Raw genomic sequence first — 20,642 nt, 5'->3', positions numbered from 1 at the left:
GAAATAATGGATTGGTCAATTGCGTTTCTCCTGTGCTAAAATACCCACCATGACTCCTTTCTATTTTAATTTTTCACGTTCAGCTGACTGATATTATTGTTTGATTCTCTTTTCTGCAGATGAAATCTATCCTAAAGTCTACCACACCTGCTTCTTCATCGTCACTTATTTCGCTCCACTGTGTTTGATGGTCCTGGCATACATTCAAATCTGCCATAAACTCTGGTGTCAACAGGTATGTAAGTATTCCTGACACGTATCGCGTACTGACATTGAAAATCACACATACTTCTTTGCAACCAGCCCCTCAGTGTTTGTTTGTGGGTGTTCACGAGGTGGGAACTGATTAGCGGGCTAATGAGTTCAGACAGAGAATTTCGCTTTGCTTTTGTTCCATACAGATCACTAAAAGAAATTAATGGACACTGACAACATTCGTTTTCAAAAAGAGTTGGCTCAGTTAAAAGTGCACATGTCAGGCTTTGTGCTGGTATGACTGCCACGTCCACAGGATGGGAGACCACATGGGAAAGCTAGGTTGCTGCTGGAAGTGCTGTTAGTGAGACCAGCTCAATCTGCGGTCTGTGTGGGTCCTAATGCCCCAGTATAGCGAAGGGGACTCTATTCTGCTCAGTGAGCGTCGTCTTTCGAATGAGACGTTAAACTAAGGGTCTGACTCTCTGTGGTCGATGTCTTTCAAAAAAAGAGCAGGGGTTTAACTCCAGCATCCTGGCCAAATTTGCACACTGGCCTCTGTCCATCTTGGCCTCCTAGCCATCCACATACCATAATTGGCTTCTCTCCACCAATCAGCTGCTGTGTGTCCTGGCGCAATATGGCTGCCGTTGCATCTACCAGGTGAATGCTACACACTGGTGGTGGATGAGGAGATTCACCACAATGTGTAAAGCACCTTGACTGTCTAGAAAACTGCTATATAAATGTAAGGAATTATTATTTATTTATTTATTTAATAAATTAAATAAATTAAATAAATAAATAAATAAATCTGGATAAATAAATCCAGACCCTTCAAAAAAAATAAATAAATAAATTAAATAAATTAAATAAATAAAAAAATAAATTAAATAATTAATTTATTTATTTACTTACTTACTAATTTATTATTTATTTATTTATTTATTTATTTATTCATTCATTCATTCATTCATTCATTCATTCATTCAATTTATTTATTTATTTATTTATTTATTTATTTATTTTATTTTATTTTATTTTATTTTATTTTATTTTATTTTATTTTATTTATTTATTTATTTGTTTGAGGCCAGTATTTGCGGAGATTTAGCTAACGTGTTTACCAGAAGACACAGAATGAAAAAGCAGTCCCTGTCTGTTTTACTAATTATTTAAAAACCCAGTTTTTAAATCAGTGTTTGTCTAATCAATACCATAAGAAATGACATCAATTTTAAGCTCCTTTTATGAATTGAGTGCTAAAATGCGTATCTGTGTTTTTCGTCCCAAAAGATGCAATAGGAGATCTTAAAGAAAGCTAAGGGCACCTACCTTACCCATTTTTCCAGATTTAAGAAAAGTCTTTTGTGTCCCCAGAATGCGTCTGTAAAATTTCAGTTTGAAACACCCATCAGAGTATTTATTATAGCTGTCTGAAGTTTCTGTTTTATAACTGGTAAAACCTGGTTGCTGTTTTTTTTGCACTGGGCCTTTAAGGCTTGTCCTCCCCGCCCACCGTTCCCAAAAGCCTGTCAGCAACATGCCTTAATCGCTGCCCTCAGTAAGCAGATCTCACGTAACATTTGTAACATGGGTACATAACATGGTGACCTGTAGTGTTCAGTGTTTGACCTGTAATCAGATTCCAGGGTCGTCTTCGGTCCTCCAGAGGCAGTGGAAGTCTCTGCAGTGTTCGGCTCATGCGGTCGGGTCTGGAGAATCGGTGAAGGTGAGAACCAGCACAGTGTCAGCGGAGGCCAAGCAGGTGAAGGCCCGGCGGAAAACTGCACGGATGCTGATGGTGGTGCTGTTTGTGTTCGCCCTCTGCTACCTGCCCATCAGCATCCTCAACATCATGAAGAGGTGAGCGCCCGGACACTCAATCACACACTGGAGACAAACAAATAAATAAATCGACAATGACAAAACACAACATACAGAGACAAAAAAAACAAACAAAAATTATGTGCTGTACTAAAAGTTGGGGTAAAAAAAACATTTGTTAAAACTAGTCTAGAGCACCAACTGCTTCTGTTAAAAACTAGAGGGCCATCTGCTGTAAAAAAAAACTAGCCTAGAGCGTCACCTGCTGTGAAAACCACCGTGGAGTGACAGCTACTGCTGTGAAAACTACCGTGGAGCGCCACCTACTGCTGTGAAAACTATCAAGCGCCACAATCTGTTGTTAAAAACTAGCCTAGAGCACCATCTGCTGTTAAAACTAAACTAGAGCACCATCTGCTGTTAAAACTAGACTAGAGTACCATCCACTGTTAAAAACTAGTCTAGAGCACCATCTGCTGTTAAAACTAGCCTAGATCACCATCTGCCGTTAAAACTAGCCTAGAGCACCATCTGCTGTTAAAACTAGCCTAGAGTACTATCTGCTGTTAAAACTAGCCTAGAGCACCATCTGTTGTTAAAACTAGCCTAGAGCAACATCTGCTGTTAAAACTAGCCTAGAGCGACATCTGCTGTTAAAACTAGCCTAGAGCACCATCTGCTGTTAAAAACTAGCCTAGAGCGACATCTGCTGTTAAAACTAGCCTAGAGCACCATCTGTTGTTAAAACTTGCCTACAGCGACATCTGCTGTTAAAACTAGCATATGTCGCTGTTAAAACTAGCCTAGAGCACCATCTGTTGTTAAAACTGGCCTAGAGTGACATCTGCTGTTAAAACTAGCCTATGTCACTGTTAAAACGAGCCTAGAGCGACATCTGCTGTTAAAAACTAGCCTAGAGCGACATCTGCTGTTAAAACTAGCCTAGAGCACCATCTGCTGTTAAAACTAGCCTAGAGCGACATCTGCTGTTAAAACTAGCCTAGAGCGACATCTGCTGTTAAAAACTAGCATAGAGCGACATCTGCTGTAAAAACTAGCCTAGAGCGACATCTGCTGTTAAAACTAGCCTAGAGCACCATCTGCTGTTAAAACTAGCCTAGAGCGACATCTGCTGTTAAAACTAGCCTAGAGCGACATCTGCTGTTAAAACTAGCATAGAGCGACATCTGCTGTAAAAACTAGCCTAGAGCGACATCTGCTGTTAAAAACTAGCCTAGAGCAACATCTGCTGTTAAAAACTAGCCTAGAGCGACATCTGCTGTTAAAAACTAGCCTAGAGCGACATCTGCTCTTTTTTAGGTTTTTTTTAGATTACTTGTTTGACCTCAGGAAGACTGTCGAAATGTTGTTTTACTCACAACAAACTTGTTATTTTTAGCAACAGTGACATAAATGAAATGACTTGACATGACAGTGACATGAAATAATCATGCTATATGACAGTCAATCAATCAATAATAAAAATGACATAAATGCAGAAAATGGTGGATCCTGTCTCAAAATATGATAAAAATGAAAACACCTTTTTAAACTCTTCTGTTGAGGTGGTGTTTGCATTATCATGAGCATTGTGATGTGAAGCGCTGAAGGCGTGAGACGGACGGCTGTGATAATATCTGTTAATTACGGGGCTCTTTGTACTCTGTGCTCTATGCAAACCAAGACTCTTTAATGCATTTCTGTCTAGTGCCGTTTTTTTGTTTTTTTTTTTGTAAGAATTCATCTTTATGATGAATGAACATCTCTGTTCAAGCGTCTTTTATTTTTCTCACAATATAAACCTAGATTTTTACAATAAAGGAAGCATAAGAAGGCCCAAAGTCATATTTTGAAAAATCTCCACACAGAAAACCTCTTGTGTTTTAACAGACATGCACGTCCATCAAATCTCAAGAGGTTTTCTTTGTGGAGATTTTTCAAAATGTAACTTTGGGCATTAAAGAGATTTTGTAGGATATTTTCAGCACTTTTATCATCTGCTAGATGTGTGATTGCTTATAGGTTTGATTATACCGCTCCTTAAAGGCACAGTAGGGAATTTTGTCCACTAGAGGGCGATTATTCACAACAAACAAAGATGTAGTTTGATGACTCTGTGACTGAGTGTGGGATCATCTTGTTGATTCCGGCTTGTTGATTTTCCCACATTGTCACACAAGTAAGCAGTGTGTTTGAGGTTTTCCTAAAATACCATTCTACAGTTGTGCCTCCAATTTACTTAAATGTTGTCAATTAGCCAATCAGAAACTTCCAAACCTTGACATCATCATCTGAGCTTTTTCAGAGGCAGAATAATCTTATTGTATGTAAACTTGACTTTCAAGAAAAGTTATAACAATTTCTCAAAAAAAATCTCTCTCTTTATTCTGCTGTTAAGCAGAACAAAATAAATGTGATAATCCTAACTTACCTAAAAGAGAAAAAGTTTAGTCGCATTAACATCTGATTATCTGATAAATTGTTATGTGCCTTTTTATACAGTGTATGTAAATGTCTGCTTTCAACTCAGTATATATATATATATATATATATATATATATATATATATATATATATATATATATATATATATATATATGGAATAGAAAGCCATTTTTTCAGTGCACTCAACACTATTTATCACAAAGTGTTAGCAATCATTGAATTGAATACTGAGAATGAATGCAAGCTTAAAAAATAAAAAATAAATAAAAAATAAATAAATAAATAAATAATCCAGCTTCATGTTGTTTGTCAAAGCAGTTTCCCGCTGTATTTAAAAAAACCTCGGCTTCATACATAAATGCTTTATTTATTGGGAATGTCAGAGGCTGCTTTTGATGCTTGTATTATTTATTTTATTTTTTCGTCCACCAGAGTATTCGGCGCATTCAAGAACACAGGCAACAGAGAGACTGTGTACGCCTGGTTCACCTTCTCCCACTGGCTCATATACGCCAACAGCGCTGCCAATCCAATCATCTACAATTTCCTCAGCGGTGAGATTTTATTCACCACATCAACGATACTCCATTGCTGCTTCTGGTGATCCACATCAGTGCTCTTGTTTAAAGGGGTAGTTTAACCAAAAATTAAAATCCATTGTTAATTTACTCACCCACTAGTCATTTAAGATGTACAGATGAAGTCAGAATGATTCATGTGAATATTTTTTCCCTGATATTTCCCAAATGATGCTGAAAAGATTCAGGAATTTTTCACAGTATTTCCTATAATGTTTTTCTTCTGGAGAAAGTCTTATTTGTTTTATTTTGGCTAGAATAAAAGCAGTTTTTAATAGTTTTAAACCTATCTTAAGGTCAATATTATTCGCCCCTTTAAGCAATATTAGTTTTGGATTGTCTCCAGAACAAACCACTGTTATACAATGACTTGCCTAATTACTCTAACTTTACCATAATTACCCTAGTGAAGCCTTTACATGTCAGAATGACAGCTGAATACTAGTGTCTTGAAGAATATCTAGTCTAATATTATGTGCTGTCATCATGACAAAGAGAAAAGAAATCAGTTATTAGAGATGAGTTATTAAACTGTTATGATTAGAAATGTGTTGAAAATTATCTTCTCTCCCTTAAACAGAAAATGGGGGAAAATATATAGGAGGGCTAACAATAAAAGAAGATTTTGAGCTGAGTCTGTGGCTGTTGATGATTCATATAATGGCAGTGAATGGTGACAGGTTTTTACATGAAAAATAAATACATACAAAGGAGAACAAATCAATAGTCCTGGCTCCTAATGACACATTAAGGTCTTGTGAAGCGAAACGATCGCTCCATCTAAGAAAATGAACATTTACTGTATTATTTGCTTTAATAATACAAAAAAAAGAGGATGTTTGGAAGGGAGGTCAGATGACGCAGTTTGTTACGCTGAGAACTGTTTGTCCACACTATGGATTAATGCTAATAATATTGTAAATAAAGTTTGTTTTCTTACACAGAGTGATTATTTTGCTTCATCAAGACCCCAGTGTGTCATGACTACTGATTTGGACTCGGTTTATTTTTAATCTAAAAAACCCTATCACCATTCACGGTTATTATATGATCACCGGCCACTTTATTAGGTACACCTGTTGGACCCCCTTTTGCCTTGAGAACTGCCGTGATCCTTCGTGGTAGAGATTCAACAAGCTACTGGAAATATTCCTCAGAGATTTTGCTCCATATTGACATGATAGCATCACACAGTTGCTGCAGATTTGTCTGCTGCACATCCATGATGCCAATCTCCCGTTCCACCACATCCCAAAGGTGCTGAAATTGAGATCTGGTGACTGTGGAGGCCATTTGAGTACAGTGAACTCATTGTCATGTTTAAGAAACCAGTCTGAGATGATTCACACTTTATGACGTGGCATGCGTTATCCTGCTGGAAGTAGCCATCAGAAGATGGAGACACAGTGGTGAACCACAGACCTCGGTTGTAACAAGTGCTTATTTGAGTTACTGTTGGCTTTCTATCAGCTGGAACCAGTCTGGCCATTCTCCTCTGACCTCTGGCATCAACAAGGCATTTGTGCCCACAGAACTGCCGCTCACTGGATATTCCCTCTTTTTCAGACCATTCTCTGTAAACCCTAGAGATGGTTGTGCGTGAAAATCCCAGTAGATCAGCAGTTTCTGAAATACTCAGAGAAGCCCGTCTGGCACCAACAACCATGCCATGTTTAAAGTCACTTAAATTCTCTTTCTTCCCCATTTTAAACTGCAGCAGATCATCTTGACCACGTCTACATGACTAAATGCATTGAGTTGTTGCTATGTGATTGGCTGATTAGAAATATGTGTCAACAAGCAGTTGCAAAGGTGTACCTAATAAAGTGGCCGGTGAGTGTATATATTTTGAATAATGTTTTAGCAAATATAGTTAAAGCCTTTTTGTACATAAAAAATTAAAATATATATAAAATATATATATATATATATTTCCTCTTGCTTTACTGGGGATTCAGGGGAAAATGTGAAATTTGGGACAACCTCCAGAATATGTGTGTGCAAATAAATGCAGTATTAGCACTTTAGTCCAGAAGCAATTATAAATTATAAACGGATGATAGTTTGCAGCGCCAGGTTTACGCATTATTGGTATTTTAGGCTCAGTTATTTAATCAAAAATGAAATAAAATGCCTACATCACATAAAAAGGTAAACCAAGCCCTGATAGTCAGGGGTGGATTTAACCAATAAGCGAGGTAAGCAGCCATGTAGGGCCCCAGGAAATAAGGCCACCAATAAGCAATATATTATATAAATATATATATAATATATATTTATATATTAATAAGCGATATATATATATATATATATATATATATATATATATATATATATATATATATATATATATATATATATGAATGATCATTTTCTATCATATTTTATAAGGTTGAGGGTCTGTATTGTATTGTAATTATTACATCTGTGCAAATTTGTCCCCCACACCCTAGTAATAGTGCAGTCCGGCAGTCAGAAAAGAAGATCAAGTGAAGGAAAAAGTCAGCCAAACAAACAAAGCAATATATACAAAGGGTGCATATTAAGACTTTTGGGCCCCAAGGCTGGAATTGCTTAGGGTTCCAAAATCACTAAATCCACCCCTGCTGATAGTGTGTGATTTGGTCTTGGTGGTTTAGTAGTGCTTTTTACTAGTCATAACATTTCACTGATTTAGCAACAATTTAGTGCTGCATAGGACTGAAGCCTGTTATTTTTAAGATAATTTAGGAGCCACTTTAAGCCACAATTTGTGTGTGTGTGAATACTGTCCAGAATGAGAAGCACTGCGCTATATGGCATTTCCTCCATCTGCTGGTCACTTTCAGCCATCACACCTTTCATTCCACTCACTGCTTGCAAACACACACACACACACACACACACACACACACACACACACACACACACACACACACACACACACACACACACACACACACACACACACACACACACACACGCTAGTTAACTTAATCGCTTTTACAAACTTAGGTGGATTGCACAAAATACATAACTTAAAAATTGTGTTGTTTCAACTCAAATAAGTATAGTTTTTTATAAGTATAAGTATAGTGATTTATACGACATTTTCTTAAGCAGGACCAACAAACTGGGATTGCTATACTTGTGGGAACATTTTGTCCCCACAATGTGATGAATACAAGGTACACACACTAATACACGCACACACACACACACACACGGTGAAACTTCAAAGCTTTGATATTTTGAAATGCTGTTTGCCCTCTGGAATTATCCTGGACCTTTTCATTTCCAAACGCGCGCACTAATTATTTCTTCATTAGCATTGCAATATTCTCTTTGTGCAGCCGCTGCAGGTTTGATAGCATTGAGTGCATCATTACCTCCACATTTCAAGTACACTTTTGACATCGTTTAGCGAAGCACACAGGATTCACTCAACCTCCTGACAATGAATTAATCCGTTTAATCCACCGGTCATGCAGGGGGCTGGAAATTTTGGCTTGAATTTGAATTGGTCTTTTAAAAAAGCATGTAAAATGAGTGTGTCTTCACGGTAAAACAGCTAGTTAATGAACCCAGTGAACTGACACATCGGTCTAACAATGGTTTGTTAGCATTCTCATTATCAAACGATCATACTATATCTGTATTTCACAAGTGTTAAATTAGCCTCTTTTTTTAACATATCAAATATTGGAAGGATATTTTGCTCTAAATTCTAAAGCACCAATGTATAATTGGTAACACTTAAAAACATTTACAGTAACACTTTAATGTTTAAACCATCTAAGGGATATTGTAACATTTAAAACATCTAAATATTATAATGCTTAAAACATCTAAGTAACACTTAACTGTTTAAAAACATCTAAGTAACATTACAACGTTTAAAAGCATCTTATTAACATTTTCATTTAACTAAGTAACTTTGAACAGTTTAAAAACATTTAAGTAATATTGTAACGTTTAAAACATCTAAGTAACATTGAAACATTTAAAAACATCTAAGTAATATTGTAACGTTTAAAAACATCTAAGTAATATTGTAATATTAAAAAACATCTAAGTAACATTGCAACGTTTAAAAACATCTAAGTAACATTGTAACGTTTAAAAACATCTAAGTAACATTGTAACGTTTAAAAACATCTAAGTAACATTGTAACGTTTAAAAACATCTAAGTAACATTGTAACGTTTAAAAACATCTAAGTAACATTGTAAAGTTTAAAACATCTAAGTAATATTGTAACATTTCAAAATATCTAAGTAATATTATAACGTTTAAAATATCTAAGTAATATTGTAACGTTTAATAACATCTAAATAATATTATAACGTTTAAAACATCTAAGTAACATTTGTAACGTTTAAAAACATCTTTGTAATATTGTAACGTTTAAAACATCTAAGTAATATTGTAACGTTTAATAACATCTAAGTAACATTGTAACGTTTAAAAACATCTTTGTAATATTGTAACGTTTAAAAACATCTTTGTAATATTGTAACATTTAAAACATCTAAGTAATATTGTAACGTTTAATAACATCTAAGTAACATTGTAACGTTTAAAAACATCTAAGTAATATTGTAATGTTTAAAAACATCGAAGTAATATTGTAAAGTTTAAAACATCTAAGTAACATTGTAACGTTTAAAACATCGAAGTAATATTGTAAAGTTTAAAACATCTAAGTAACATTGTAACGTTTAAAACATCTAAGTAATATTGTAATGTTTAAAACATCTAAGTAACAATGAAAAATATTAGAGTATTCAATTTTAATGTAAATAAGAGTAATAATAATAAAAAATAAGCATTTTGTTTAAACATTTTGAGAACTCTAGATTTAAACAAGCATTTGATTTGATAATATTATAATTTTTTATAACTTAATAACTTTACATATACATGGAGCTATACAATACACATTTAAAACAAACAAAAAATAGTTTGTTGATTGTTCAAACTACTTATTTAAAATGAGCTAACAATACAATTCTTGAGTTTTTTTTGGGACAACTTGTTTTATATTCAATTCACTCAAATTTGTAAAAACTACTAAGTGAACTTAATTCCTTCATGTTGGCCAAACACAAATCAACATTTAAAGGCTTAATTAGGGTAATTAGGGTAAAGTTAGGGTAATTAGGCAAGTCATTGTATAACAGTGGTTTGTTCTGGAGACAATCTAAAACTAATATTGCTCAAGGGGCTAATAATATCGACCTTAAAATGGCTTTAAAACAATTAAAAACTGCTTTTATTCTAGCCGAAATAAAAAAAAAATAAGACTTTCTCCAGAAGAAAAAATATTATAGGAAATACTGTGAAAGAAATCCTGAATCTGTTCAACATCATTTGGGGAATATCTGAAAAAGAACAAATAACTCTGACTTCAACTGTGTATATATATATATATATATAAAAGTTTGATATTGCTTGATGTCTGAAATAAAATGTTTTCTGGCAGGCAAATTTCGAGAGGAGTTTAAAGCAGCGTTCATCTGTCAGTGCTCGGGTCGAGGAGAAACACACAAGCAGAGAGCAAGAGGCAGAACCAGCACAGACAGCCGAAAATCCCTGTCAACACAGGTCAACAACCTCGACAACATCTCCAGGATTTCAGACCAGGCGGTGTAGATCATCCAGAAGAACACACTGAACAGATCCAATATTGGCCAGCTTTCTGAAAATGACACTGTGTCAAGCGCTGGAGGCTTCGGGAATGGATTTTTAGGGGTATTTTTTGTGCTCATGACCCCCTGAGATGATGGATTGCATGAAAATAATGGCATGTCTCGGAAAGCCAATGAGGCCTGGAGAGATGCAACAAATGAATCAGTTTTTTCAGTGTTGAAATACTTCCTTCCTTCCACTCTTGATGGCCATATTTTGGATTGATTTCTCAGAGGAGTGAAAGCTTTGCTCAGTTTGTTGAGCATCAGACCAGCCGAACGCACTGATTCTGGCTCATCGCTCGTGTGTTTTTGGATGCTGTTTTTGTTTGAGCAGCCAATGGCAGATGCAGTCTGGAAGCCTGTTTGAAAACAAACACCATTTCTGGATTTCAGACTCTGTGGAGCTCCAAAAATGTGACATTGTTTATTTGTGTGTACTTTTGTATTAAAGGGATAGTACACCCATTTACTCAACATTTACATATACACCGAAGTGACTCGATACGTTTAATCATGTTTTATGAATACAAAATAAGATACTCTGAAGAATGTTGTAAACATCCATTGACATCCATAGTAGCAATATGAAATACTACTGATGCCAATGGCTGTGCTTTCCCAGCTTTCTTCAGTATATCCAATGTGATCTCACTTGCGTCAGTTTGTAACTTTTTGATTTAGTAGCTGTATGAATGTGTACGATCTCAGTACGATTTGATCATCTCCCAAAGATGGTTGGGTTTGGGGGTGGGCTTTGATGCCACGCCTCCTTTTAAAAATAGTACATTTTAATACAACTGAACTTTGTGCGAATTAACCACTAAACAAAATTGCCACAACAGATCAGCTACTATAGTCTGTGTTACCGTAGCAACCATAGAACGACGCCAACAGAGCAATTGCTATAGTTGATGTGTTACCGTAGCAACTATAGAATTACTACTACAGATCAACTATTATAGTTGTTGTTACCATAGCAACTATAGAATTACCACAACAGATCAATTACTATAGTTGTTGTGTTACCATAGCAACTATAGAATAACGACAACAGATCAATTACTATAGAGGTTGTGTTACCATAGCAATTATAGAATTACCACAACAGATCAATTACTATAGTTGTTGTGTTACCATAGGAACTATAGAATTACCACAACAGAACAATTATTACATTTTGTTACCATAGCAACTATAGAATTAACACAACAGAACAACTACTATGTTGATGTGTTGCCATAGCAACAACAGAATTACCACAATGAAACAATTACTATAGTTTTTGCGTTACAATAGCAACTATAGAATTACCACAACAGAATAGTTACTATGTTGATGTGTTGCCATAGCAACATCAGAATTACCACAACCGAACAATTACTATAGTTTGTTACCATAGCAACTATAGGATTACCACAACAGAACAATTACTATGTTGATTTATTACCATAGAAACTATAGAATTACCACAACTGATCAGTTACTATATTTTGTTACCATAGCAACTATAGACGTACCACAACAGACCAATTACTATAAATGATGTGTTATCATAGCAACTTTAAAATTAACACAACAGAACAACTACTATGTTGATGTGTTGCCATAGCAACAACAGAATTACCACAATGAAACAATTACTATAGTTTTTGCGTTACAATAGCAACTATAGAATTACCACAACAGAATAGTTACTATGTTGATGTGTTGCCATAGCAACATCAGAATTACCACAACCGAACAATTACTATAGTTTGTTACCATAGCAACTATAGGATTACCACAACAGAACAATTACTATGTTGATTTATTACCATAGAAACTATAGAATTACCACAACTGATCAGTTACTATATTTTGTTACCATAGCAACTATAGACGTACCACAACAGACCAATTACTATAAATGATGTGTTATCATAGCAACTTTAAAATTACCACAACAGAACAATTACTATGTTGATATGTTACCATAGCAACTATAGAATTACCACAAAAGATCAATTACTATAGTTGATGTGTTACCATAGCAACTATAAAATTACCACAACAGACCAATTAATAGTCCTTGATGTGTTACCATAGCAACAATAGAATTACAACAGATAAATTACTATAGTTGATATGTTACCATAGCAACTATAAAATTACCGCAACAGATCAATTTCTATAGTTCTTGTGTTACCATAGCAACTATATAAATACCACAACAGATCAATTATTTAGGTAATGTGTTACCATAGCAACTATAGAATTACCACAACAGATCAATTACTATAGTTGATATGTTACCATAGCAACTATACAATTACCACAACAGAACAAATACTATGTTGATTTGTTACCATGGCAACTATAGAATTACCACAACAGATCAATTACAAGTGTTGATTTGTTACCATAGCAACTATAAAATTACCACAACAGATCAATTTCTATAGTTCTTGTGTTACCATAGCAACTATATAAAAACCACAACAGATCAATTACTATAGTTGATGTGTTACCATAGCAACTAAAGCACTATGGTTAAAAAAATATAAATTACTACAGTATTTTTTATTTATTTATAGTATTTCCTTGTTAGATCAGGCTGGTGTATCTTACAGTGTGTTTAAAAGAAGAAACACAAAACAAAACGAGTAAAAGATGAGTTTTTGGGTGAACTATCCCTTTTCTTTGCTGAGAGGTTCATTTGTTGTCTTGTTCACATGCACGTGCCTGAGCATGAACATTCAGGCTAATGTTTGGAGGACATAATGAAATATGGGGGGAAACTGAAGAAAGTATAGATGTTAAGTCTTGTTTTCTGGAATTAAAAAGAAAATCTAAATTGAGTTTCTTATTTTACTTAAGACCAGATATCTGCGAAGGGGGTTATAGTTTGTCTTTCCTTTTTAAATTAAATGACTTTTTCTGACACCATTGGTAGATGTTATAAGCAAAAAAAAAGCTCAATTTTAAAAACAGTAGAAGACAATATTATTAGCCCTTCTTTTTCAAATATTTCCCAAGTGATGTTTAAAAGAGCAATGTCAAAGCATTGTTTTACTTTGGCTGAAGTAAAAACACATATCTAAACAAATAAAAACTGTTAAAATTAATATTCTTAGCCACCTAATTAACCTAATTTGCCTAGTTAACCTTATTAACCTAACTTGCCTTTTAAGCTAAACGCTATCTTGCAAAATAACTAGTGTAATATTACACACTGTCATCATGGCAAAGACAAATAAATTAGTTATTAGAAATAAATTATGAAAAAAAATAATTATGAAAAATTATGAAAAAAAAAAGAAATAAATTATGAATGTTTAAATATGTTTTAAAAAAATTCTCTCTGCATATATCACTTGGGAAAAATATTGATACAGTTGAAGTCAGAATTATTAGCCCCCCTTTGAATTTATTTTCTGTTTTTAAATATTTACCAAATGATGTTCAACAGATTCAGGAAATTTTCACAGTATGTCTGATAATATTTTTTCTTCTGGAGGAAGTCTTATTTGTTTTATTTCGGACAGAATAAAAGCTGTTTTTAATTTTTTGAACACCATTTTAAGGTCAATATTATTAACCCTTTTAAGCAATTTTTCTTTTCTTGAAAGAAAACTATCGTTATACAGTAACTTGCCTCATTACCCTAACCTGCCTAACAAAACTAACCTAGTTAAGCCTTTTAATGCCCCTTTAAGCTGTATAGAAGTGTCTTGAAGAATATATAGTCTAATTTTATTTACTGTCATCATGACAAAGATAAACGAAATCAGTTATTAATGAAATCAGTTATTAAAACTATTATGTTCAGAAATGTGTTGTAAAAATCTGCTCTCTGTTAAACAGAAATTGGGGAAAAAATAAACAGGAGGGTTAATAATTCAAGGAGGCTTATAATTCTGATTTCAGCTATATGTAAAGGATTTTTAAACTTCACAGAAGGGTTAACAACTCTGTCTTTCATGTTTCAGAAAACATTTCTTCATCTGCATGAGCTGAACAATTGCCAAATGCTTAAGTTAATGCATTTCACACTTGAGTGAATTAAGACATATAAAATAAATGGAAAATTATTTATTTTATAAGTGAACAAACCACTGAACACTTAAATAGATATTTAGATTATTGGCATATTGGTACATTTTTCAGACAATGGCTTGAAATCCTAAAGGGATAGTTCACCCAGAAATGAATATGTTGTATGCGTTTACTCACACTTCACTATTAATTTTTTCCTTCTGTTGAAGATATACTGAAGAGTATGAAGAGCTCACTAATGTTTAAAACCACATGAGGGATGTTTTTTTTTTTTTTTTTTGGTGAACTATCCTTTAAAGATATTTTGAATCTTTGATGCTTGGATTGAGAATGTTTAAATATTTGTCCTGGAAAAACAGGAAAGACATATTAAGGGAGAACTTCTTTTTTTTTTGCAGTAAAACACACCACAATTCAGGAAACGGGTTGCATTTGACACTTTCCGCATGCATGACTACAAACTGATCTTGTTTATGTGCTTATATTATATTATATTTATTTTGTTTATTAGGTTCAAATTTGACATTTTCAGTCATCTTTTCAGGGACAGTTTACAGAACTTTAGTCCCAATAAGCCCACATGAAAAATAAAAATACTATAGCAATGTATAGAAAATTCTTTACTGTTTTCGATCAATACATGGTACCATAGCAACTAAATAATTACCACAACAGATCAACTACTATAGTTGTTTCCATAGCAACTAAATAATTACCACAACAGATCAACTACTATAGTTGTGTTTCCATAGCAACTAAATAATTACCACAACAGATCAACTACTAAAGTTGTGTTAACATAGCAAATATATAATTACCACAACAGATCAACTTATATAGTTGTTGTGTTACTATAGCAACTAAATAATTACCACAACAGATCAACTACTATAGTTGTGTTAACATAGCAAATATATAATTACCACAACAGATCAACTACTATAGTTGTTGTGTTACCATAGCAACTAAATAATTACCACAACAGATCAACTACTATAGTTGTGTTTCCATAGCAACTAAATAATTACCACAACAGATCAACTACTATAGTTGTGTTTCCATAGCAACTAAATAATTACCACAACAGATCAACTACTATAGTTGTGTTTCCATAGCAACTATATAATTACCACAACAGATCAACTACTATAGTTGTGTTTACATAGCAACTATAAAATTACCACAACAGATCAACTTATATAGTTGTGTTACCATAGCAACTATAGAATTACCACAACAGATCAAATTCTATAGTTGTGTTACCATAGCAACTATAAAATTACCGCAACAGATCAATTACTATAGTTGTGTTACCATAGCAACTATATAATTACCACAACAGATCAACTACTATAGTTGTGTTACCATAGCAACTAAATAATTACCACAACAGATCAACTTATATAGTTGTGTTACCATAGCAACTATAGAATTACCACAACAGATCAAATTCTATAGTTGTGTTACCATAGCAACTATAAAATTACCGCAACAGATTAACTACTGTAGTTGTTGTGTTACCATAGCAACTATAGAATTTCCGCAAAGATCAACTATTATATTTGATCTGTTACCATAGCAACTATAGAATTAACAGAAGCAATTTACTAAAGAACTATGGTTTAAAAACTTTATACTATTGACTATAAATTACTATAGTATTTGTTTTAATGTGGGAGGCACTCAATCAAACATCAAGACAGCCTTTTATTGTTCACTTAATGTGAATTTCAGCTGTGAAGTGTGCACTGTTGTGGATGTTTAGCACAGTCCCGCAGTAATTATTTGCATTGAGTGTTTGCTTGCTGGTCGTGAAGCCTGAAGCACTGAGTGTTGATGGCACTATTATTAGTCTGATGAGTACCGAGCATTAAAGCAGAATAGCACAATAATGCATCTTTGTTCCAGTGTGCTAGACACCATCACGAACATGAACAGGTGACCAGCAGGGTGTCAAACTCTTTATGATGGATTTATCTCAGGTGCTTGTCTTGATGTCTTGTGGTATTTTATTTAAAGCGTACACTTGCTGCTGCTGCTGCTTCTTTGTATTTTGTGTAAATATGTTTGACATTAGGTTTGTGTATGTTTTAGTTCATTAATCTACAACACTTTATGACACCCATGCTCATAATGAATTCCAATAGTTTATAATCAAGCATAACAATAAATGACACAACAAAACCTACACTGTATTATAATGACAGTAACATTTATAACAGTATTATTAATACTTATTAGTGATGTATTTTTCAGTGTGCGTATTCATAAGCCATTATACACCGATTTATAAGTATTAATTAGTTGGTCGTGATTCATAAGGGCATCCATAACGATTGATTACAAAAGTAATGTACATTTTATGTCTAACAATCAGGGGAAAAAATTATATAGACTCCAATTTACTCATGTCATAAGAACAATCATACCCATCTTCATAAATACAATCATGACCAACTAATTAATACTTATAAATCAGAGTGTTATGAACATGTATATTGAAAAAGGCACCTCTATTAAATATTTATAACACTATTATAATCTATGTATAACTGTCATTATACACACACACACACACACACACACATATATATATACACATATATATATATACTCACCGGCCACTTTATTAGGTACACCTGTCCAACTGCTTGTCAAAGCAATTTTTTAACCAGCCAATCACATAGCAGCAACTCAATGCATTTAGGCATGGAGTCAAGACGATCTCCTGCAGTTCACACCGAGCATCAGAATGAGGAAGAAAGGAGATATAAATGACTTGGTGCCAGACGGGCTGCTCTGAGTATTTCAGAAACTGCTGATCTACTGGGATTTTCACGCAAAACCATTTCTATGGTAAAAGGGGGGCCAAATGGGTACTAGTAAGGTGTACCTAATAAAGTGGCCAGTGAGTGTGTGTGTGTATTGTGTTTCAAATGATCACTGAAAACATGCATTCTTAGGGTTATTGTTATAAAGTTTGGGTTTTGCTGTGCCTTTATAGATACATACAGCAGTTATTGCTTGATTGAAGTCATAACGAGCATGGGCATCAAAGAAAGTGTCACTACACTTCTACAAAGCCGTTGGTCCTTAATTTTTTATCAGCATATACTGTATGTAAATAATCTCCACACATGCTGACTTTTAAACAGTGTTTACCTGGGAAAATGTGAATCACACTTGTCTACTCTTGTTGGTGCAATCCAAAAAAAATAAATCAACAATTAAACAGCAACATAAGTGTTGGTGTATGTTTTAAAAGCAGTCCAAATGACGATTATTGTTACAGTTTGTTTGTTTTTCAGAGGGCCTTTGCTAGTCTTCTTTATTTGCTGTTATGCAAAAAAACACAGTCGTGTGGCAGCAGTCAATGAAAATAGCCAGCCTCTAATGGTAGGCGTTAATTAATTATATTTTTTATAATCACACTTGTTAAAAAAACGGTGTGGAGACACTTTGATTGACATTCTCTCTCTGTACTTGTCATCAGAGAGGGAGAGCCCCGCCCATTAGTGACCTTCTCTCCCTCATTAGCATAAACAGCCCTGAGTGAGAAGCAGCTGTACGTCATTTGCATAGAAATATCTTCTCTGAAAATAGATTTTCAAAAATAGGATATTATTCATTCATTCATTTTCTTTTCGGCGTGCTTCCTTTATTAATCAGGGGTCGCCACAGTGTAATGTGAACTTTTCCAGCATATGTTTTATGCAGTGGATGCCCTCCCAGCTGCAACCCATCACTGGGAAACATCCATACACACATACACTACAGACAATTAAGCTTACCCAATTCACTGGAGCACCCGGAGGAAACCCACGCCAACATGGGGAGAACATGCAAACTCCAAACAGAAATGCCAACTGAACCAGCCAGGGCTCGATTCAGCGACCTTCTTGCTGTGAGGTGATTGTGCTACCCACTGCAGCACAGTGCTGATCAAAATAGGATTTAATATCACTTAATTAACAAATGCACAGTCTGTTCTACACAATACATGAAGAATGTCTGAATGATCTTCTGTCATTCATAGTTAAATGAAATGAAATGTAAATAATCTGAAATACTCATAAAAGAAACTTTAGAAGAAGGCAGCATGAGATTGCTTAATAAACGATGATGTTTTAATGAATGTTTTAATGAAATGTCTGATGGTTACTGTGGTTTTAGAAGACTGAACTCAATATTACAGTACATTGAAAGCCAGTGTTCTTTTAATTTTATTTCATTTCCTATTTTGAGTCTAGACAGCATGACTTGTTCTGATTCTAAAACTCGGGAGTCAGTAAAATAAGAAATACAATTAATCCTATAAATAATAGGATGTCTGGTGGTTACTGTGGGTTTAGAAGAGTGAATTCAATGATATATCAAAAGTGTTTTTTTTATTTTTTATTCTTGACAGTATCATTTCTTCTGACTCTAAACCTCAGACCTAAATAAATGAAGTTTAATTAAATTAAAGTTTTAATTAAACATATAAAAATTACTATTAAATAAATTTAAAATATATAAAATAAAATTAAGATATCTTCTTCTTTGGCCTTAGTCCCGTATGGTTGCGGGGTCGGCTATTTGGAACAAGTCCTTTATTTAGACTTTGTCCAAATGATATTGAATTTTTACACCTTCCGGCCGGCCTGTCGTCTGGCCCTGTCACACACTCATACACTACGGATAATTTAGCCTACCCAATTCACCTGCAGCATGTGTTTGGACTGTGGGGGAAACCGGAGCACCCGGAGGAAACCCACGCGAACACAGGGAGAACATGCAAACTCCTCAAAAATGCCAACTTAGCTGAGGTTCCAACCAGCAACCCAACGACCTTCTTGCTGTGAGGCGACAACACTACCTACTGCGCCACTGTTAAGATATATAGTTAAGATATAATAAATAAAATTGAAATAAACATGAATTAAATTAAACATAAACAAAACAAAATACATTTTGGTGACTGTTGCTTTAGCTACACTGTAAAAAACAAACAAACATAATTTTACGGTTTATTTCCAGCAGCCGGGGTGCAGAAAACAAATGTAAAATAACGGCTGTTAAATTACAGAAATATACCGTAAAATAACTGATATTAAATAACCGATATTAACATGTGATGACATGTGAATTTAAATTTTAGTTTAAATTTAATTTAATATCGGTTAAATAACCAACATTAAATTAAATTTAACCGATATAACCGATATTTGCTTAAATTAAAATTTCTGGTAGATTTTTTTAATTTAATATCTTTCATTTTATAGTAAATTTCTGTAACTTAACGACAGTTTTTTACGGAAATAAACCATAAAAATACAGATTTTTTTTCTGTGTACAAATGCCTATTTGTCACCAAAGTCGAAAATTCAAAACTCTAATGGCGTACAGCTGCTTCTCACTTAGGGCTGTTTATGCTAATGAGGGCGAGATGGTCACTAGTGGGCGGGGCTTTCCCCCTCTGATGACACGTATAAATAAAGAATGTCAATCAAAACGTTTCTGCAGACTGTTTTTATCAAGTCTTTATAAATTATAAACAATAAAAATTTGAATTAATTAATTTTTACCATTAGAAAGTGGATATATTCACTCACTGTCCACAAACAACTGTGTTTAACCTCTTATAAAAGTGATTTTTGCATAAAAATCCCCTTTAAAAGAGACAAATGTTCTTTATTTTGTTTTTTAAAAGTGAGTAATTTTGTAACCTGGAACGGTTAATCTGACTTCTTTTCCATAGCCGTTTATTTACTTAATGATTTTATGAAAACAGGTTTACTTACTTTTTTGAGTAAAGTCAGCTGAGGGCTGCTTTGACAGTGTGATCTGCTGCTGATTGGCTGAGGCTGCAGTGCAGGTGAGAGATATTGAGCAGCTGCTGCACCTGAGA

The 20,642-nt window shown here is 34.1% G+C and overlaps 3 protein-coding genes across 28 annotated transcripts in view; 2 read left to right on the top strand and 1 right to left on the bottom strand.

The window, feature by feature from the left end:
* Positions 1-10,679, top strand: part of hcrtr2 (hypocretin (orexin) receptor 2) — a 42,620-nt gene extending 31,941 nt beyond the window's left edge. Inside the window, 4 exon segments of the mRNA NM_001079868.1 lie at positions 120-235; positions 1,841-2,061; positions 4,900-5,021; positions 10,510-10,679. Of these exon segments, the coding sequence (NP_001073337.1) occupies positions 120-235; positions 1,841-2,061; positions 4,900-5,021; positions 10,510-10,679 (629 nt within the window).
* lrrc1 (leucine rich repeat containing 1) overlaps positions 1-20,642 on the top strand; it is a 593,918-nt gene that overhangs the window by 289,082 nt on the left and 284,194 nt on the right. The gene's annotated exons all lie outside the window — the stretch shown is intronic.
* Positions 1-20,642, bottom strand: part of hmgcll1 (3-hydroxymethyl-3-methylglutaryl-CoA lyase like 1) — a 238,908-nt gene that overhangs the window by 143,826 nt on the left and 74,440 nt on the right. For 14 of the 26 annotated variants that reach the window (XR_015505378.1, XR_015505372.1, XR_015505381.1 and 11 more), the window contains one exon: positions 1,831-2,088. Coding sequence is in view for 3 of the 26 variants with exons in the window: in XM_087278419.1 (XP_087134545.1) it covers positions 2,078-2,088; positions 20,536-20,636 (112 nt within the window). In the remaining 23 variants the exon portion in view is untranslated. Of the gene's footprint in view, positions 1-1,284; positions 2,089-18,543; positions 18,691-20,535; positions 20,637-20,642 lie in introns of those variants that run through there. The other 12 variants (XR_015505371.1, XR_015505368.1, XR_015505370.1 and 9 more) reach the window with 6 other exon arrangements.

Source organism: Danio rerio, chromosome 13, assembly GCF_052040795.2.
Source record: "Danio rerio strain M-AB ecotype USA chromosome 13, GRCz13ab, whole genome shotgun sequence".
Taxonomy (NCBI): domain Eukaryota; kingdom Metazoa; phylum Chordata; class Actinopteri; order Cypriniformes; family Danionidae; genus Danio; species Danio rerio.
The sequence above is the reverse complement of the archived record's forward strand: the minus strand, read 5'-3'. Positions and strand labels throughout refer to the sequence as shown.